The sequence below is a fragment of the Falco punctatus genome (genome assembly GCF_963210335.1).
Source record: "Falco punctatus genome assembly, chromosome: Z".
Lineage (NCBI taxonomy): Eukaryota > Metazoa > Chordata > Aves > Falconiformes > Falconidae > Falco > Falco punctatus.
This window is the reverse complement of record NC_137586.1, coordinates 12,926,645-12,941,757: the sequence shown is the minus strand read 5'-3', so window position 1 is coordinate 12,941,757 and position 15,113 is coordinate 12,926,645. Positions and strand designations below refer to the sequence as shown.

General features: G+C 40.7%; 1 protein-coding gene across 3 annotated transcripts in view; it reads left to right on the top strand.

The window, feature by feature from the left end:
• ADAMTS12 (ADAM metallopeptidase with thrombospondin type 1 motif 12) overlaps positions 1-15,107 on the top strand; it is a 151,301-nt gene extending 136,194 nt beyond the window's left edge. For 2 of the 3 annotated variants that reach the window (XM_080372585.1, XM_080372584.1), the window contains 3 exons: positions 3,820-4,064; positions 5,373-5,514; positions 11,669-15,107. In XM_080372585.1, coding sequence (XP_080228711.1) covers positions 3,820-4,064; positions 5,373-5,514; positions 11,669-11,799 — 518 coding nt within the window. In that variant the 3' untranslated portion in view covers positions 11,800-15,107. Of the gene's footprint in view, positions 1-3,819; positions 4,065-5,372; positions 5,515-11,668 lie in introns of those variants that run through there. The other variant, XR_013924957.1, reaches the window with a different exon arrangement.
• The last annotated feature ends 6 nt before the right edge of the window (positions 15,108-15,113 follow it).

Here is a 15,113-nt window from a genome sequence, read left to right as displayed (position 1 = left end):
TAAATCTGTGTTATTACTTGGATTTTCTTTAAAATTATTTGTCTTTCCTGTGGATTTAAAGTAGGAATAGTGGTCCAGGGAATAGGCTTCCAACACAGCCTCAGGAATGTCAGCATCATCTGTGTAATGGGTTTCCATTTAAGTTTTGTGATGGAAAACAAGTCAGAGGTCTGAAATGCACAAATGGTCTCAGCTGTTGACACTAATATTAGCAAGTCTCTGGTCTGCACCTTATTTGCAGGGGGTTCATTTGAAAATCATTTAAGTTGCTTCACCTGAACTCTTACAGCAGAAAGGCTGCAGCATGAGCAGGGCATTGAAAATCAAGGTCTGGGCCTGGTCAAAGGAGCCACAAGCTCTCCTGCTGTTGAGGTAGAAGTCTGCTTTTATTTTGAAGCAGTGTATTTAGAAGTTGAAATCCCTGTTCCTACTGATGTTGTTGTGATGACTGCGAAGAAACATTACTGTGTACAGCGGAATGTTTGCAAGGTGTGTAAACTCTTTTGGAAGGAGAATAAATTATGCTGCTGGGTGAGGAGAAGCATTGGGTTAGGAGAAAGACCAAGGCACAAGGGACAGGGGTTTAGGACTCTGGCAGATGCAGGTAGTGTGGACTAAATGGATAACAAAAAGGGGGAATGAAGCTGAGAGGATTAGACAGAGGGATCTGCCTGGGAAGGAGGAGTGGCTCCAGAACAAGTGGTGGTCAGTAAGGATGATGGGTAATTGTCCTGTCTTCACCCTTTTGTCTGTTTAGGGGGAAATGAGTTTTCCAACTTTCAGTAGCAAGGGGACAATGCATTTAAATTTATGAAGAACAGGAAATGAGTGACTGGACAACAAGGGTGGGGGTGTCTTTCTTGGCCATCCAGAAGGAAAGATCAGGTGCATGTTGCTCCTGTGAAGGGCTGAATTTTGGCAAAGTGATGGGCAAACAAAGAAACTGTGGCTGTATTCACCTTACTCTGGAGGTTTATACTGATCCCAGTGTCTCCTAACCAGCTTGGCAGGACTGAATCGACAGGTGCCATGGTTTCCCTGCTACCCCTGTTTCCTTTTCATACAAACCAAGTGCAGACAGAGGTATATGCCTGAACCTAGCCCCAAGATGGGTTCTGGACATAGCCGTGATGCATTGGTCTGAGAGACTGGAAGGTCTCCTGGTTCCTCACTTAGGAAGAAGACTGTCTATAGACTGTAATTTTTTCCCCATTACCATTACACACTGCAGTGCTCCCTCTATTCCATGGGAAGGCTACAAACAACCATAGTTTGACTTGCAAACCTGGTATGCCATCAGGAGCCTGTGCTGTTTTCCACATAATGTGGTAGTCCCTCGAGCCTGGCTTAGAGGAAAACCGTGCCTCAGGAATGTGTATTTTTGAGAGAAAAGCTCGCAGATACAACAAACTGGAGAGGAGGATAGGAGCTGTTGTGATAAGGAGAAATAGCCAGATCTGATACCATCTGATCTGCAGTACTGGGCTCGCCACCTGAATTAAATTACTCTTCTCTCACAGCAATGGGGAAAGAGAAACAAGCACTTCAGTCCTGATAGAGCTGTTCCTACAAGAAGGGTTGCATGAATTTATTCATGTTGTATTCTTGTCCGTGTTAGGAGCATATAAATGTAACTGAAAATGGAAAGATTAACAGCATCTCAGAGTTGCCACTTGGTGGGTGCGTGGTAGCACCCACAATATGGATGCTTGAGGATTTAATGAACACAACGTGGAGGTCAGACAGCTGACATCTTGAATATTACTGAATCTCAGATCCCTAGATCCTAATCAGATGAAACCATAAAACCAAGAACAATTATGTGAACACCATCCACATAATTTTTAAATAAAAATGTATTAAGTTGAGTGACAAACTCAAAAGCTTGCTGCTGATTAGTTTTGCTTTCAAAAGAACATATCAATCATTGGGAATTAGTGTGAGGGTTTGAGAAATCAGGAGGTAATTTAGCTAGTCAAAAAAGGGAGGGCCAGGGAGAAGACAGGGTGATATTGTTGACCAGATGTTAACATGTATCACCAGACAGTTGCAATACATTTAAAAGCAGGTTTGTGAGCAAAAGCAGGTGATTTGGACAAGACCAGCTAGAGAAAAACTTGAAAGGATACAGATTTTTAGGTTATAACTGAGACAAGGTTTTTATACTTTGTGGTTTGAACCAATGTTATTCTAATTACATCTGAATAAAAACTACTGGAAAAAGACACCAAAGCCAAAGCTGTCAGGACATGACACAAGTAAGATTTTTCATGCTGTGTTAATTTGACCCACTTGTGAATATGCCTTCTAATCAAGTCTTTAGTTAAATGATCACACGCTATGTTCATAACACATCCCCTCTGCACTGAATGAATAGAATATTTGGGAGAATCATTAGACCTTGGATACATATAACAGCCCTAGACTGCTCACTGAAGTTGACAGAAAAGTTTGGATTTCCACAGCCAGTCTAGGAAACTTGCAAAAGGTGACATCCAGAAAATTCTCCCTCTTGAACATCAATCAGTGGAGGGGAAAAAAACCCCACACGTACTATTAATCTAATTATGAGGGGCCTGATATAGACAGATCCTTTTTTGTACCATAAGCAGTACATGACATTAGAACCAATACTTACCATCCCACAAAAAAGCTGCAAAATTCAGATGTTAAAGACTTCGGGGCACTTACGACAGCAGCTGGTTCTATGCCATGTAAGTACTTCTGCAGGGTGGAGAGTGTTGATGCTGAAGATCACTTAGTATGCCCAGTGTGGTTTATCTCACTTATGTGAGTGAGTAATCAAAGGTGATAAGCTTGTTTCACAAGAAAAATGAAGGGGCTCTGAGTCTCAGGATTTAATTCATTCAGTGTACAATGAGAACTGGGGAACCACACACGTGTTCCTATCTTGAAGTAAACCAGCATAAACTGCAGCTCACGCTCCCAGGGCACCTGCTTGTAGAGCTGTCATCTATCCAATTTCTAAGGCCCAGCCAGGAGCAATAGCAAAAAAGCTATCTGGGTTCGTGTTCAAATTTCTATGTGGACATCCTATTTTTATCGTTCAGTAGCGACAGCAAGAGCTGTTCACTGTAAGGTGAAAAACAGAAAGCCTGACGTCATTATTGCCTCTGGTGCAAACAAAATTTTGTAATAAGTGCTCCAGGTTCATTCTTAACACAGAAGTGAAAAATCTCATTACACATAGCTTTATACACAAGGAGCTGTTGAACTTCCTGATGAAAATCAGTAGTTTTTAAAAATGTGTTCAACTGATCATAGTAATTTGAGGCTTTTGAATAACCGGTATTTGTTGCAAAACAGTTGTGGACAAGTTAAATGACTTGAGAGAGAGCATGTGGAATTATGTGCATGCCTATATGTTTGTGACAGATGAAAACATTCCTTGCAAATTAGAAAGACCTTTCCCACAACAGACTGTTGGCTTGCTGGGACTCCCTGGCGTTTCTTCAGATTATTCACATTGCAGTATGCCAGAGCCCTTGGATAGAGTTATGGAGATGCTGATGCTCATGTGTGGGGTAGATTTCCCCTGGTGCAGCTCAGATCACTCACCTCGGTATCCCTTCCAAATGCCACTGTCATTGCCTAAACACAATGCATGTTCATATTCTCCAACTGATGCTCAAAAACCTGGGTTGTAAAGTCACACCATTAACTAGCTGAAATGCAAACTCTGTGATAGCACATTTGTATACATTTTCAAGCAAAGCTGATATTTTAATAGTCTTATACATAAGTAAAATGCAATGACATTATTGTTGTTCACCTTCATGAACCTTTCTTGTCTCTTAGGATATGTTGATATTGGGCTGATTCCGAAAGGTGCGAGGGGAATCAAAGTCACGGAAGTTGCAGAAGCAGGAAATTTCCTTGCTGTGCGAAGCAAAGACCCAGAAAAATATTATCTGAACGGAGGCTTTATCATCCAGTGGAATGGTGAATACAAAGTGGCAGGCACGATATTTCAGTATGACAGAACAGGGGATCTAGAAAATCTGACTGCTCCAGGTCCTACCAATGAATCAATATGGATTCAGGTAAATAGGAGATCACTAACAGAACCTTCTGGGGTTTGGTGGCAGCAGAATGTGCTGGGGCTCTGAAACTGAGGCTGGAAAGGTTATAAATCACTGTTATTATCCTGCCTGAAAACAGATGTTCAGTATCGTAGTCTTATGATTTTTAAAGGCTGATATAATCCAGTGCTGCCTCTGCGACAGGGATCTTACCACCTATAGTTGGTCAGTTCTGTGCCCAAACTTCCTTGTCTCCTGTGCCAGCTTAGCCCAACATGTGGCTGTGATGAGAACCAGACCCAAATGAAAAGTAACTATCAAAAAAAGGGAGCTGATGTCAGGCTGTGAACAGTGAGAGCTAGGGAAGGCTGTCAGCAGTAACAGCCTACACTGAGCAAAGAAAACACAGCATTAGACAGATGGATTAATAGCTTGTGGTAAGTGAAATGGATCCATTTAGCATCCACTGAGGCTGCTCCCTTTTGTTTCTTCTGTGTTGCTTTATAGAGTCTTAACTTAAACATAACCAGCTTCTGTTAGTTCTGCAGAAATAGTTTTCAAAAGGCCCTTTTTTCTCTGAATGTATCTTTCCTGGCTTGTTTGCCTCTGTGTGTGCCACGCAATTAAAAGGAGTAGTAGGGGTGTGATGGGAGCCACTTTAATGCTTTGAATGCCTGGTGAGAAGACACATCTAATGGGTGCTCAATCTTCACTGTCAGTAACAAGGTCAAAGAAACAATTAGGGGGAAGAGTAGAGGTTCATGCTGAAGTCTTTTATTCTTTGATGATGGTTTGCTTTTCTCCCTCTCATCAGCCAAATGGTAAATTTCTGGAGTGGCTCTTCTCCACTGGAATTTTCCTTCTTAATCCAGAAACACTGAAAAATAATATTAAAGCCATGTCTAATAAAGTTTGTCATTTTCTGACCTACTGGGTGTTTTGTAACAGCTGTTTCAGAAGGGTAGGGAAATCATAATTGATAATAGTGATAGGAAATAGCTCTTAATCAGCAACGCGTTTAGCAGTGCCTTGGATGGACTTTGCATGATCTTTTCTTGCAGTCAATTGGATACCAATAATACTGCCCCACTTATTCCCACCTGTGCTTGCAAAAGTGCATGGCAAACAACTGTGTCTTAGAAAGACAAATGTATGCCACTGTCGGCACACAAATGGAAGTTTTGCCAGTCTGCTTTTCTGAACTGTTATTAGGCTTCAAAATGGGCAGTTTTAAAACCTTGCTGCTTATTCTGTTTTCATGCTTTGAAAGTTTTGGGTCAGTAGATTATGAAAATTGTAATTAATTAAATAAATCACTGTCTCTTCCAGCTACTTTTTCAAGAAACTAACCCTGGAATCAAGTATGAATATACTGTACGTAAAGAAGAAAGTCATGAGAATGAGATTGGAGAGCCAGAGTATTTTTGGCAGTATGGAGACTGGACAGCCTGCAGTGTTACCTGTGGAAGAGGTAATTCCTCACTTACCTTTCCTATTACTGTTTGTCTTCATTACTGGCAAATGTCATCTTTAAGTTTTCCAGACATCATCCTCAAAGAGGTAAAGTCCTTTAATCTGCATTTAGTGGGAGATCAGATGGTTACAATAATGTATTTTGGCTTAAGGATAAACTGTTATTAAATGATTTAGGGCAAGTAGGTTTCTAGAGCAGCTGCCCTGAAATTCCCAACGTCTGTGAACCAAAATGAAAAACTGCAGTTTTCTTTTCCTCATGTTTTTTGTCAATATTGTTCACAACTCTACTTCCCAAAAATACTAATTTGTGACCTACTCGTTTCCCTACTGAATCTTTCCAATATCTTAACTACAAAAAATATTGTCCTTATCTGTCCTGCCTTGATAAGCAACAATGCTTTTTGTGTGTTTCTCAATAATTATTTTATTTAAATCAGTCTTGAGGACTTACATGTCTCTGCCACTCTCAGTACAGTGGCTTGGGAGCAGCTGCAGTTATATTGTTCTGTGCAGCATGTTAAACCAGACAAGCAGAATGATGACCATGAAGCAAGATCTAACAACAGGTCTAGAAGTTTGCCTGTGTTAACACACAGAAAATGCTATCAGGAAAACGTTCTTTAAAGTAGTTAACAGATCAATGAGATGAAGTTAATGCTTGCAGTAAACCAACAATGATGATAAAAAGACTGAAGGTTTTTTTACAAAAGTAAAGGTTTTCATCCATCCTTTGTGGGAATCATTTTTGAAAGATGAGAAAAGTGTTGTGTGTGAAAGGAAGTCTGCACATGGGAGGAAGAGATTGCAACCTTCTGTCTGAATTAGTTCCTGAGTTTCAGTGGACAGAAGATCCCTGGAGATAGAACGGGAACCTTTTTCTTTGAGTATCTGTGTGAAAACCGTACAGAACAGTAGAAGATCGATGTTACAGCCACTGGACAAACAACTTGAAATAAAACTTTTCTCTTTCTAATGCTAGGGTATTGTCAGTGGGTTTTGATAATTACTGCTTGCTTTAACTACTTTCCAGAAGGAAAGAAAAAGACAAACAAATGTTGTAACAAATCCAGCTGGAAGTCTAGAAGCAGCGATGATTACAGGAGTTAACAATATTTTAATACTTCCTGTCAGGGAAGACACTAAAATAAGGCATTTTCAGTGATTTGAACCAAGGGCATTGTATGTTTGTACATCCATATATATATATATATGTGTTTGTGCAAATATCTGTGTGGCTTGGGTTTTGGTGTTTTGTTTTTGTTGGTGGGGTTTTTTTTGAGAAGAGTCTCTCAGCACAAAACAGTGTGTGCTTTCTGTTTAGCCAAAAAAAAAAAAAAACCACCCAATATTTCTTCAAGTAGGTACCCAAAACAAATGTTTTGCTTAATTGCATGCTGTCTGCTTTAGTTCTGATACCTAGTTGTGAATAATGCTTAATATAACAATTGGCATGATAACAAAAAAAAAAGGGGGAGAAAAGTGTTATTACACTGTTTATTATGTTGTTTGGGGGTTTATCTTACATGAGCTGCTTTACTTTTCCAAGAACTTTTTTTCACTAAGTAAATTTGTAACCCTGTGTACTACCTTTTGGTCAAAGAACTGTGTGACTTGGCTTTGGTTTCTAACTGCCACATGGATTATTTAGGGGCCTTCAGGCCCCTAAACCAAACGTGTTTGGGTTTTTCCCCCAGTTTTTATTTAATAAGTAGCTTCCCCTGTTTGCTGTCTTGGGGCTTGTAATAAATATTTCTTGAGCTTATTGGCTTTTTCTTTGGATAAGTAGATATTATATGTTTCAGGCAAGATTGTGGACTTATTGACATGAGTTTGCAGGGGAGCAAAGAGGTGCATCACAGTTCAGAAAGGACACAGAAACCTTCTCAGTTCTCTGCATTCCTTTGTGGACAGAAGAAAATGAACAGAACCTTTGGTCTCTTTCCTCTGAGTTACATACATTTATAAAAGTAACTGAACAGGTCTAAAGGAGGGTGTAATCGGCTAATACGTGATGAAGTCAGGGTATTGTTGCTTGTTCCCTGCCATGAAAAAAGGGAAAGCCTGGCACAGAGATTCAGTGCATCACTTGAGCCATGAGAGCTCTGACATTTGTCTGCAGTTTTCTGCAGGTACCCGATGCTTAATCTGGTTGTGCTCTGGGCTGTCTGAATGTGGGCCAGATGTATTGTTCTCGTATTAGCTTGGCACTGAATCTGAACTAGCTGGCCCTCCTAAGCACCACACTGGTGCAGTAATGTAGCAGGTTTATGCCCGGATGATCAGAGAACAAACACGTCAGTGAAAATACCTGGAGCTTTGCTGCATAAATAAAGGGCGTAGCAGCAGGGAAGGTTTATTTGGAAAATGTTAGCTCTATGTCATTACAGAAATTTGGAAACTCTAGACTAGTCTTGCTACTTTTAGCAGGGAATATGGGCATGATTGTTGACCTAGAACCAGAAGGTCTCACACGGTGACGCATTGTTGTGGTTTGATCCCCCGAGTTCAGTTCAGGAGCACGAGGCAGAATAAAGGCAGAACTGAACATTCCCAATGTTGCTGGATTAAGCAACACACTTTTCTGACTTCCACAGAACTTACTTCTGGCTTTGAATGATGAGATTGATTTTATCTGAAGGTACAGTCTGTTCACATTTAGAATTTATTGATGGCAGTAACAGACCTGTTGTGCCAAATTCCAGGTGTTTGAAGAGTTTTGAAAGGTTTGCAAGATGAAGTAGGCAAGATCATCTGCTATGGTTGTGCTTTATGACAAGTCGAAAAGTTGCATTTATTTAGACTAATAGTAGTAAAATAACCTTCAAGGAATTCTGCAGTTATTATGTGGTAAATAAGAAACCAGTAGTTTTTGAGGATGAAAGGGAGGGCCAAGAAAGATAAACTAACTTTGATGGCCACAACCAGCGGGAGAAATTGATCCTTGCCTAGAATTTTGTTCTCTTGGCAAACCTGGACCCACCTAAAGATTCAGCATAGGGCCTGTCATCATGACCAGTCAATATGGTAGCAGTACATCCAAGTGCACTTTGGCCTTCTGTAGCCACAGAGATAAGGACAATGCAAACAAATGTATTCTGGAGCCAGTGACTCGGTGAAGCTGAGTTAGGGAGTGACACATGGGACTACAGGCACAGGAATGGATTGATACAGGAAAGCGTCATCTCTCCTGAGAGAAAAAATACAGTTTTGTATAATACAGCTCCTTATCCAGGGAACGTACCTGGAAAACATGCCAATGATGACTACTATCTTTGTGGAGTGAAGCTGTCCCTTCTCCCAGGGCAGCTCCATGAAGATATTTTCAAAAGTGTATTCTTGACCTCAAAGTAGCACCCTGACCCATATCCTTCCCCAGCTCCATTGCAACTGAGAAAGAGAAGATGCAAATGTGCTTATGTTTTCCTTCATTTCCTTCATGTTCCATTGTCTTTTGTAGTCTCAAAGAGTGGGTCTGGCCAGTCTACAGTAACACCTTTTAACAGGGATAAAATACTGTCTGAAAAATCAGTGTTTTCTGTAGCAAACATACCTAATACTGCATGAAGGGAAAAGGGCAACACATTGCAATACCTGATATTAATTTGCAATGTAGAGTATGGTTCAGTAATTATATTGCAGTCCATTTCATGGCAAACAAACACTGAAGGGGATAATTACGGTAGAAATCATAAGTCTCACACTGTCCTCACTGCAGGGCAGTTTGACTCTTTGCCTGCCATTTGCTTTATGCAGAAGGGAATTGCTTTGCAGTTAGAATGTGTGTGCACTGGCCTACGTCCTGCACCCTGTGGCCGAGAGCTTGTCCCTCCGGAGCCTACTGTCAAGACAGCATGTAAAACCCTCAAGCTTTTTTATAGGAAGATTAATTTAAATGACTCACAGTGTTGTTTCGTAGACCAACTACCCATTATTCTTTCTTTACATAATGGTCAATTAGAAATTACAAGTATAAATCCTTCATCCTTATCTAAAGGCTTTAATCATGTTTCTTAGAGCTGCCTTTGAGTGGCATTGAATGTAATAAGAAGCAAAGCACAGCACAGCTGCAACTAAGGGAGAATATTAGGCAACCTCAACAGTTTACTTCTCCATAGATAACATCAGTAATTGGCAAATTTTTGAAGCTTTGCAAAAGGGCTTAACTGTTAAGATTTGTTTGGGGGTTAATTGTTATGTGCCCTCTAAATCCATCACAACTGCTATCAGGGCAACTTTGCAAAATTACCTCCAGATGTTCCTGAACTGAAATGTGCTACTAAACTTGTAGCACTGATTTTAGAAAATGACGGTAACTGTATTTTCCTTCACTACTATGGGTCTTCTTCTATCACACCAAGAATGCAAAGGTTGGCTCTTGTATTGTGTACGTAACTTGTGCATGCACTGAATATAATTTGTTCATTCAAATCTGTTTGACAATTGCTAGTCCTTGTTCACAATCATTAGCCCTTGTTCTCGTTGGGAACTTCAGCTTGCCAGATGTCTGCTGGAAATACAGCACAGCAGAGAGGAAACAGTCTGGAGGTTCCTGGAGGGTGTGGAAGAGACCTTCCTGACACAGCTGGTCAGTGAGCCAGCCAGGGGAGATGTCCTGCTGGGCCTGCTGGTTACAAACAGGGAAGGACTGGCGGGTGAAGTGGTGGTCAGAGGATGTCTTGGGCATGGAGATCATGAAATGACAGAGCTTTCAATTCTCTGAGAAGTAAGGAGGGGGGCAGCAGAAGCGCTGCCTTGGACTTCTGGAGGGCCGACTTTGGCCTGTTTAGGAGGCTGGTTGACAGAGCCCCTTGGGAGACAGTTCTGAAGGGCCAAGGGGTCCAGGAGGGCTGGGCAGTCTTCCAGAAGGAAGTCCTAAAGGCTCAGGAGGAGCCTGTCCCCATGTGCCGAAAGACAAACCAGGAGGAAAGACCAGCCTGGCTGAGCAGAGAGCTCTGGCTGGAACTCAGGGGGAAAAGGTTTATGACCTTTGGAAGAAGGGGCAGGCAACTCATGAGTACTACGAAGGCGTCGTGAGGTTATACAGGAAGAAAATTAGAAGAACCAAAACCCAGCTAGAACTTAATCTGGCTACTGCAGTGAAGTACAATAAAAAATGTTTCTATGAATACACTGACAACAAAAGGGGTGCTAAGGAGAGGACACCATAGTAACAGTGCTGTTAGTCCCTTTGCTTCCCAGGAGAAAGATAAGTCACAGAGATACTGTGACCTACCATCTGCATATTAATTGCTGTGAATTAATAGCACAGTTAATTTAATGGGAGTTAAACATGTTTCTTCAGTCTTTTTAGTCCTTGGGATTTGTTTGGGCCTAATGCCACTATTTCAATGCCTCTGTATCAGTCTAGCTACAACCTTTCAAGCTGTAATATTGCAATACTAGTTTTTTTACACTGTGCAGCACAGAATCTACCTCAAATTGCTGCAGAACTCTGTGGAAAGCAGGCCCCTGGAAACCAGCTTTCTTTAGATTCCCACTAGAGTAATGCAGTATTTTGGTTCATGTTCCTTTCTGTTAAATGGGTGGGAGGGTTTATAAGTGGAACTGTTAGGAAATAACCCAAATTGTATGTATGGAATGTCTCTGTGTGTCCCTCTAGCACTGTGCTTTGCCTCTTGTGATGAGTGTTGTGTATTATTTATTTAGAAGACAGATCTTTTCCCTCATATTATGGCATCATTGTTTTCAGCCAGGTTTTGTACCAAAACATCTTAAAAGTAGAGTTCAGCATTAAGAGTCACAGGGTTATAGTTTTGCTCATACACTCCAGTTTGTATTCTGCTTAAACAGCTTTCCCAGTAGTACAAATAAAAGATCACCTTGCTGTGAATAGCCTGATTTGGCTGTGTTTCCTCTTGCCTGTGAGTAATCTGAGAACTGTTCATTGCCCTTTAAACCTGATTCCCAAAAGAGCTCTGCTTAACACCTTTTCAGCTCGATTAAAGGATGCTCATACCTGACTTAGCTCATCCAGCAGAACTGACCTTCACAGCTGTTACTGTATTCTGGGATGTGGAGTATAGACAGTGTGTACTCTTTATCCTGGAGGATTTCTGCAGCTCATTCCCATGATCCCTGATCCTACAGGGATTACTGTTCCGTTATTTTTTTGTGTCTTGCTCTTGCAGGGGTGCGGCGCCAGATTCCCCACTGCATGCGGAAGGGAAGTGGAGTGATCAAAAACTCCTTCTGTGACCCAGCAACGCAGCCAAACGGGCGACTGAAGAAATGCTATGAAAAGGACTGTCCGCCCAGGTAACAGATATTGGGAGGGCTCCAGTAACATTAAATAGCAGTCTTATTCAAAGAAAGATGTTGTTTCTAATACTCCATTAGTGTGTCGTCTATGGCCTGCCATGGTGAGAGCTCCCAAGCATTTCAGAGCAACACAGCAGAATCCCAGTAACAGAAAATTTGGAGTGAGCTGCCCTAAGAGGTTACCAATGCAAGTTACTGAGCAGTCTGTGCTGAAAAAGGCAGAGAATGGTCCCTTATCTGTATAGGTAATCTTTTTGTTCAGTTCAGGTGTGCCTGAAAACAGTGCAAATTCTTACTTATTTTAACAATCTTATTCCTGTCTTAGCTTGAGTGATAATATATTACTGTGTCTTCCAAAAACAAACTTGAAGAGAAGGTTTTTTAGCCTTTTGATGCTGTTTTTCAATATGTTTGATACTCCTTTGTCATTTTTTTGAGGGATGATGAGTGGAAATGCTTGTTTCTATAATTATTATACCTTCTTTATGACAATTATTGTTTGTCTCTTTTTATCATGTCCCTTCCTATTTTTTCCCTTCAGCAAAGCGCAGCTTGCTTCATTTTGTGATCACAGAGGAACCATTTTTTCCATTCCCATAACTTTATTTTAATTCATCTTCATCTCGTTGTTTTTCTGTTGTACAATGTTAGCGAGTAGGGTAAGGAAGGCTAACCACAGCAAACATTCCTGGTGACAGCAGAACTGTGGGCTTGTAAAATAGGCACAGATTTGCTGGAAGTGGTTAATATTGGCTTTGGTTTCATGGTTTAGGTACTGGAACATCATGCTTTTGTCTTGCATTGTCTTTGGAAATTATCATGTTGTTCACGATGGTGTACCAGTCTTTCCCTAGCAATTTAGTTAAATCAGAATCAAATCAAAGTCATTATCATGATTCCCTTAAAGTGTATTGCATTACATTGCAAGCAGTGAATTTCACCAAGCTTTTACATAAAATATTCTGCATGGCTGTTGGTTTTATTAGTTGTTTCCAAGTATCTTCACAGCAGTGTATGATTCTACCTCTGGGAATTACATCTTTGCGGTAGCAGCCTCTGTAAATGACTTAAAAGCATAAAATACCAGCATTATATAATTCTTTGTGGACTGGTAGGAAATCAATTGACAGTAGATCAAACTTACTAAGTAGTTGACTAGTTAACAGCTGAGGCTACCCGTATGTGGGGGTGTCTTTTGTTTATAGCATGTATAAACTGTGCTGTTTATTCCACAGTTCCAAATTAGCTCAATTTATCTGATTTGTTCTAAGTGACTGCACTATTCAGACCTGCTCTTGAAAGTAAGCATGCAGAATTTGTCTCATTGGGCAGATCACAGAATTATGTGACTTGTCAGCCAAGACCTTCTGAAGGCCAGGCAGAACAGTTCTCGTATACTGCCTGATTGATGTTTATCAAGTTCATTCTGCACTGCAGAGGAAAGCACTAGTTATCCTTCTGAGGACAGCAAAATACTGACAAAATGCAGTGCAGGAAACCCATATGTATCTAGTTCTAAAGTCATGTTGTATATTTCTTTTTCTTTTAATAACAGAAGAGTCACTGTAGTAGTTTGACCAAGGGTCTGAGTCCCTGTTCTGGCTGCTGGCAGGGCCTACCTGCTTAAGGAAGAGTTAAGACAAGGCAAGCATAAATTATATCCCTTACTAATACTCTTCCAGCTTCCAGCTAGTTTTAATTTCAGGCATTTCCAGAGGCTTTTATGGCTTGTCTAATCAGTAACCTCCAATGGACCTCTGTTCTTAAGCACTTGTCCAGCCTCCCTCTACAACCTTGTAAAACTTCTATCATACACAACTTCCTCTGCAAGAAGTTCCACAGCTTTAATGGCTACTGTGTGAAGCACCACCACGTCTCACTAGTTTATGTTGGTGGTCCTGAGATCTTCTGTTGGAAGAGATGACCGTGAAGAATGAATTCCTGCCCCCCTTCCCAAGCCCTTCCTTCTGTAGATCTTGTCTCTGTTCCAGGCTATAGTCCCAGCATGGAATATAGTTGGTATTTGCTTTCCATGGCTTGTGTCACACTTAATCCAGACAGATGGTTACACGTCTTCATTTGAAAAGCAAGACATCGCTTAGTGCAGTTTGTTAGCTCTAAAGAAAATATGAATGCTGGAGAAGGGTGTGACTGTCCCATACAGCATGATACAGGATAACTGAGAGATCATGTGAAGCTGCTGAAAGCAAAGTGTTCTGTAGAGAAGTGGATAAATTCTGTGCTAGCTTTGAGGACAGTGCTGTTAAACATAACACTGCAGGGAGCCTTTGGTTACTGCTGCAGCCACAGGACTGAAACTTAGATGATCTCACTCTTCCCAACAGTGAACCAGGTTCTTTATAGAAACATCCTATCTAAAGCAAAAAGGATGTTCTTGCATAACCCTCCCTCCTATGATCTGCTGATGGAAAAATTACTACGATGAAGCTAGCTACTAGAGTACTACATCAGAATTAGGTAATTTATCAGACAGTAGCTACAGGCAAAAAATAACCTTACTCTAATGTTTGTCACTCTCACAAACAAGATCTTATTAATTCATTTCAGGAAGTTAATTACAAACTGTTTAAATTACAGGCTTCTGAGAAGTCCAGGTCTTAACATTCTTGTTTGTTAGCTGATGTAGTTTACATTTATTTGTCCCCACACTTTCTACTAAAAGAATCTGGAGCAAAACAAATAAAATACTGAAAATGTTGCAACGCATGTATGCCATATGTTGACTCAGAACAAAATAAAGATGGCTGAACAGTTGACAGTTACGATGTCGTGCAGCCACTCATAAAACTTGGGTGATATTGCTTAGCAGGAGTGCAACGAGACTGTAGTATAAATGCATGGGTTTTTTCATGTTATGCTGTGGAATATGTTTTCCAGTTATATGTTTCTTTGGTAGGCAGGTATTTAGCTCCATAGGTGTTAATGATTAAAATCAGTCAATACTACTTGAAAAGTGAGATTTAAATTACTTAGGTGTTGTGAATAGAAGTTTTGCTCTCTCCAATTGCCTGAAGCCTTTTTAACCTGACTACCCACTTGAACAGAGTAATCATAAACAGATTATTTTACAAGTACTTGGTATCTCCTGCTTTTTATCTGCTGTTCCTGTATTATCCTGCTTCCAGACTGCCTAGTAGACTCCAGTAGCATAGTAAGAATAGGAAATCTTGTTTCTGTTATAATACACAGAATGAAAATCAGTATGCTGTTGGTATCTGCAGTGCCTGGTGCTGCACAAACACATAGTAAGAGGAGACAGTCTGTCTTTAGGTGTGACACAATGGGGTGGGAGGG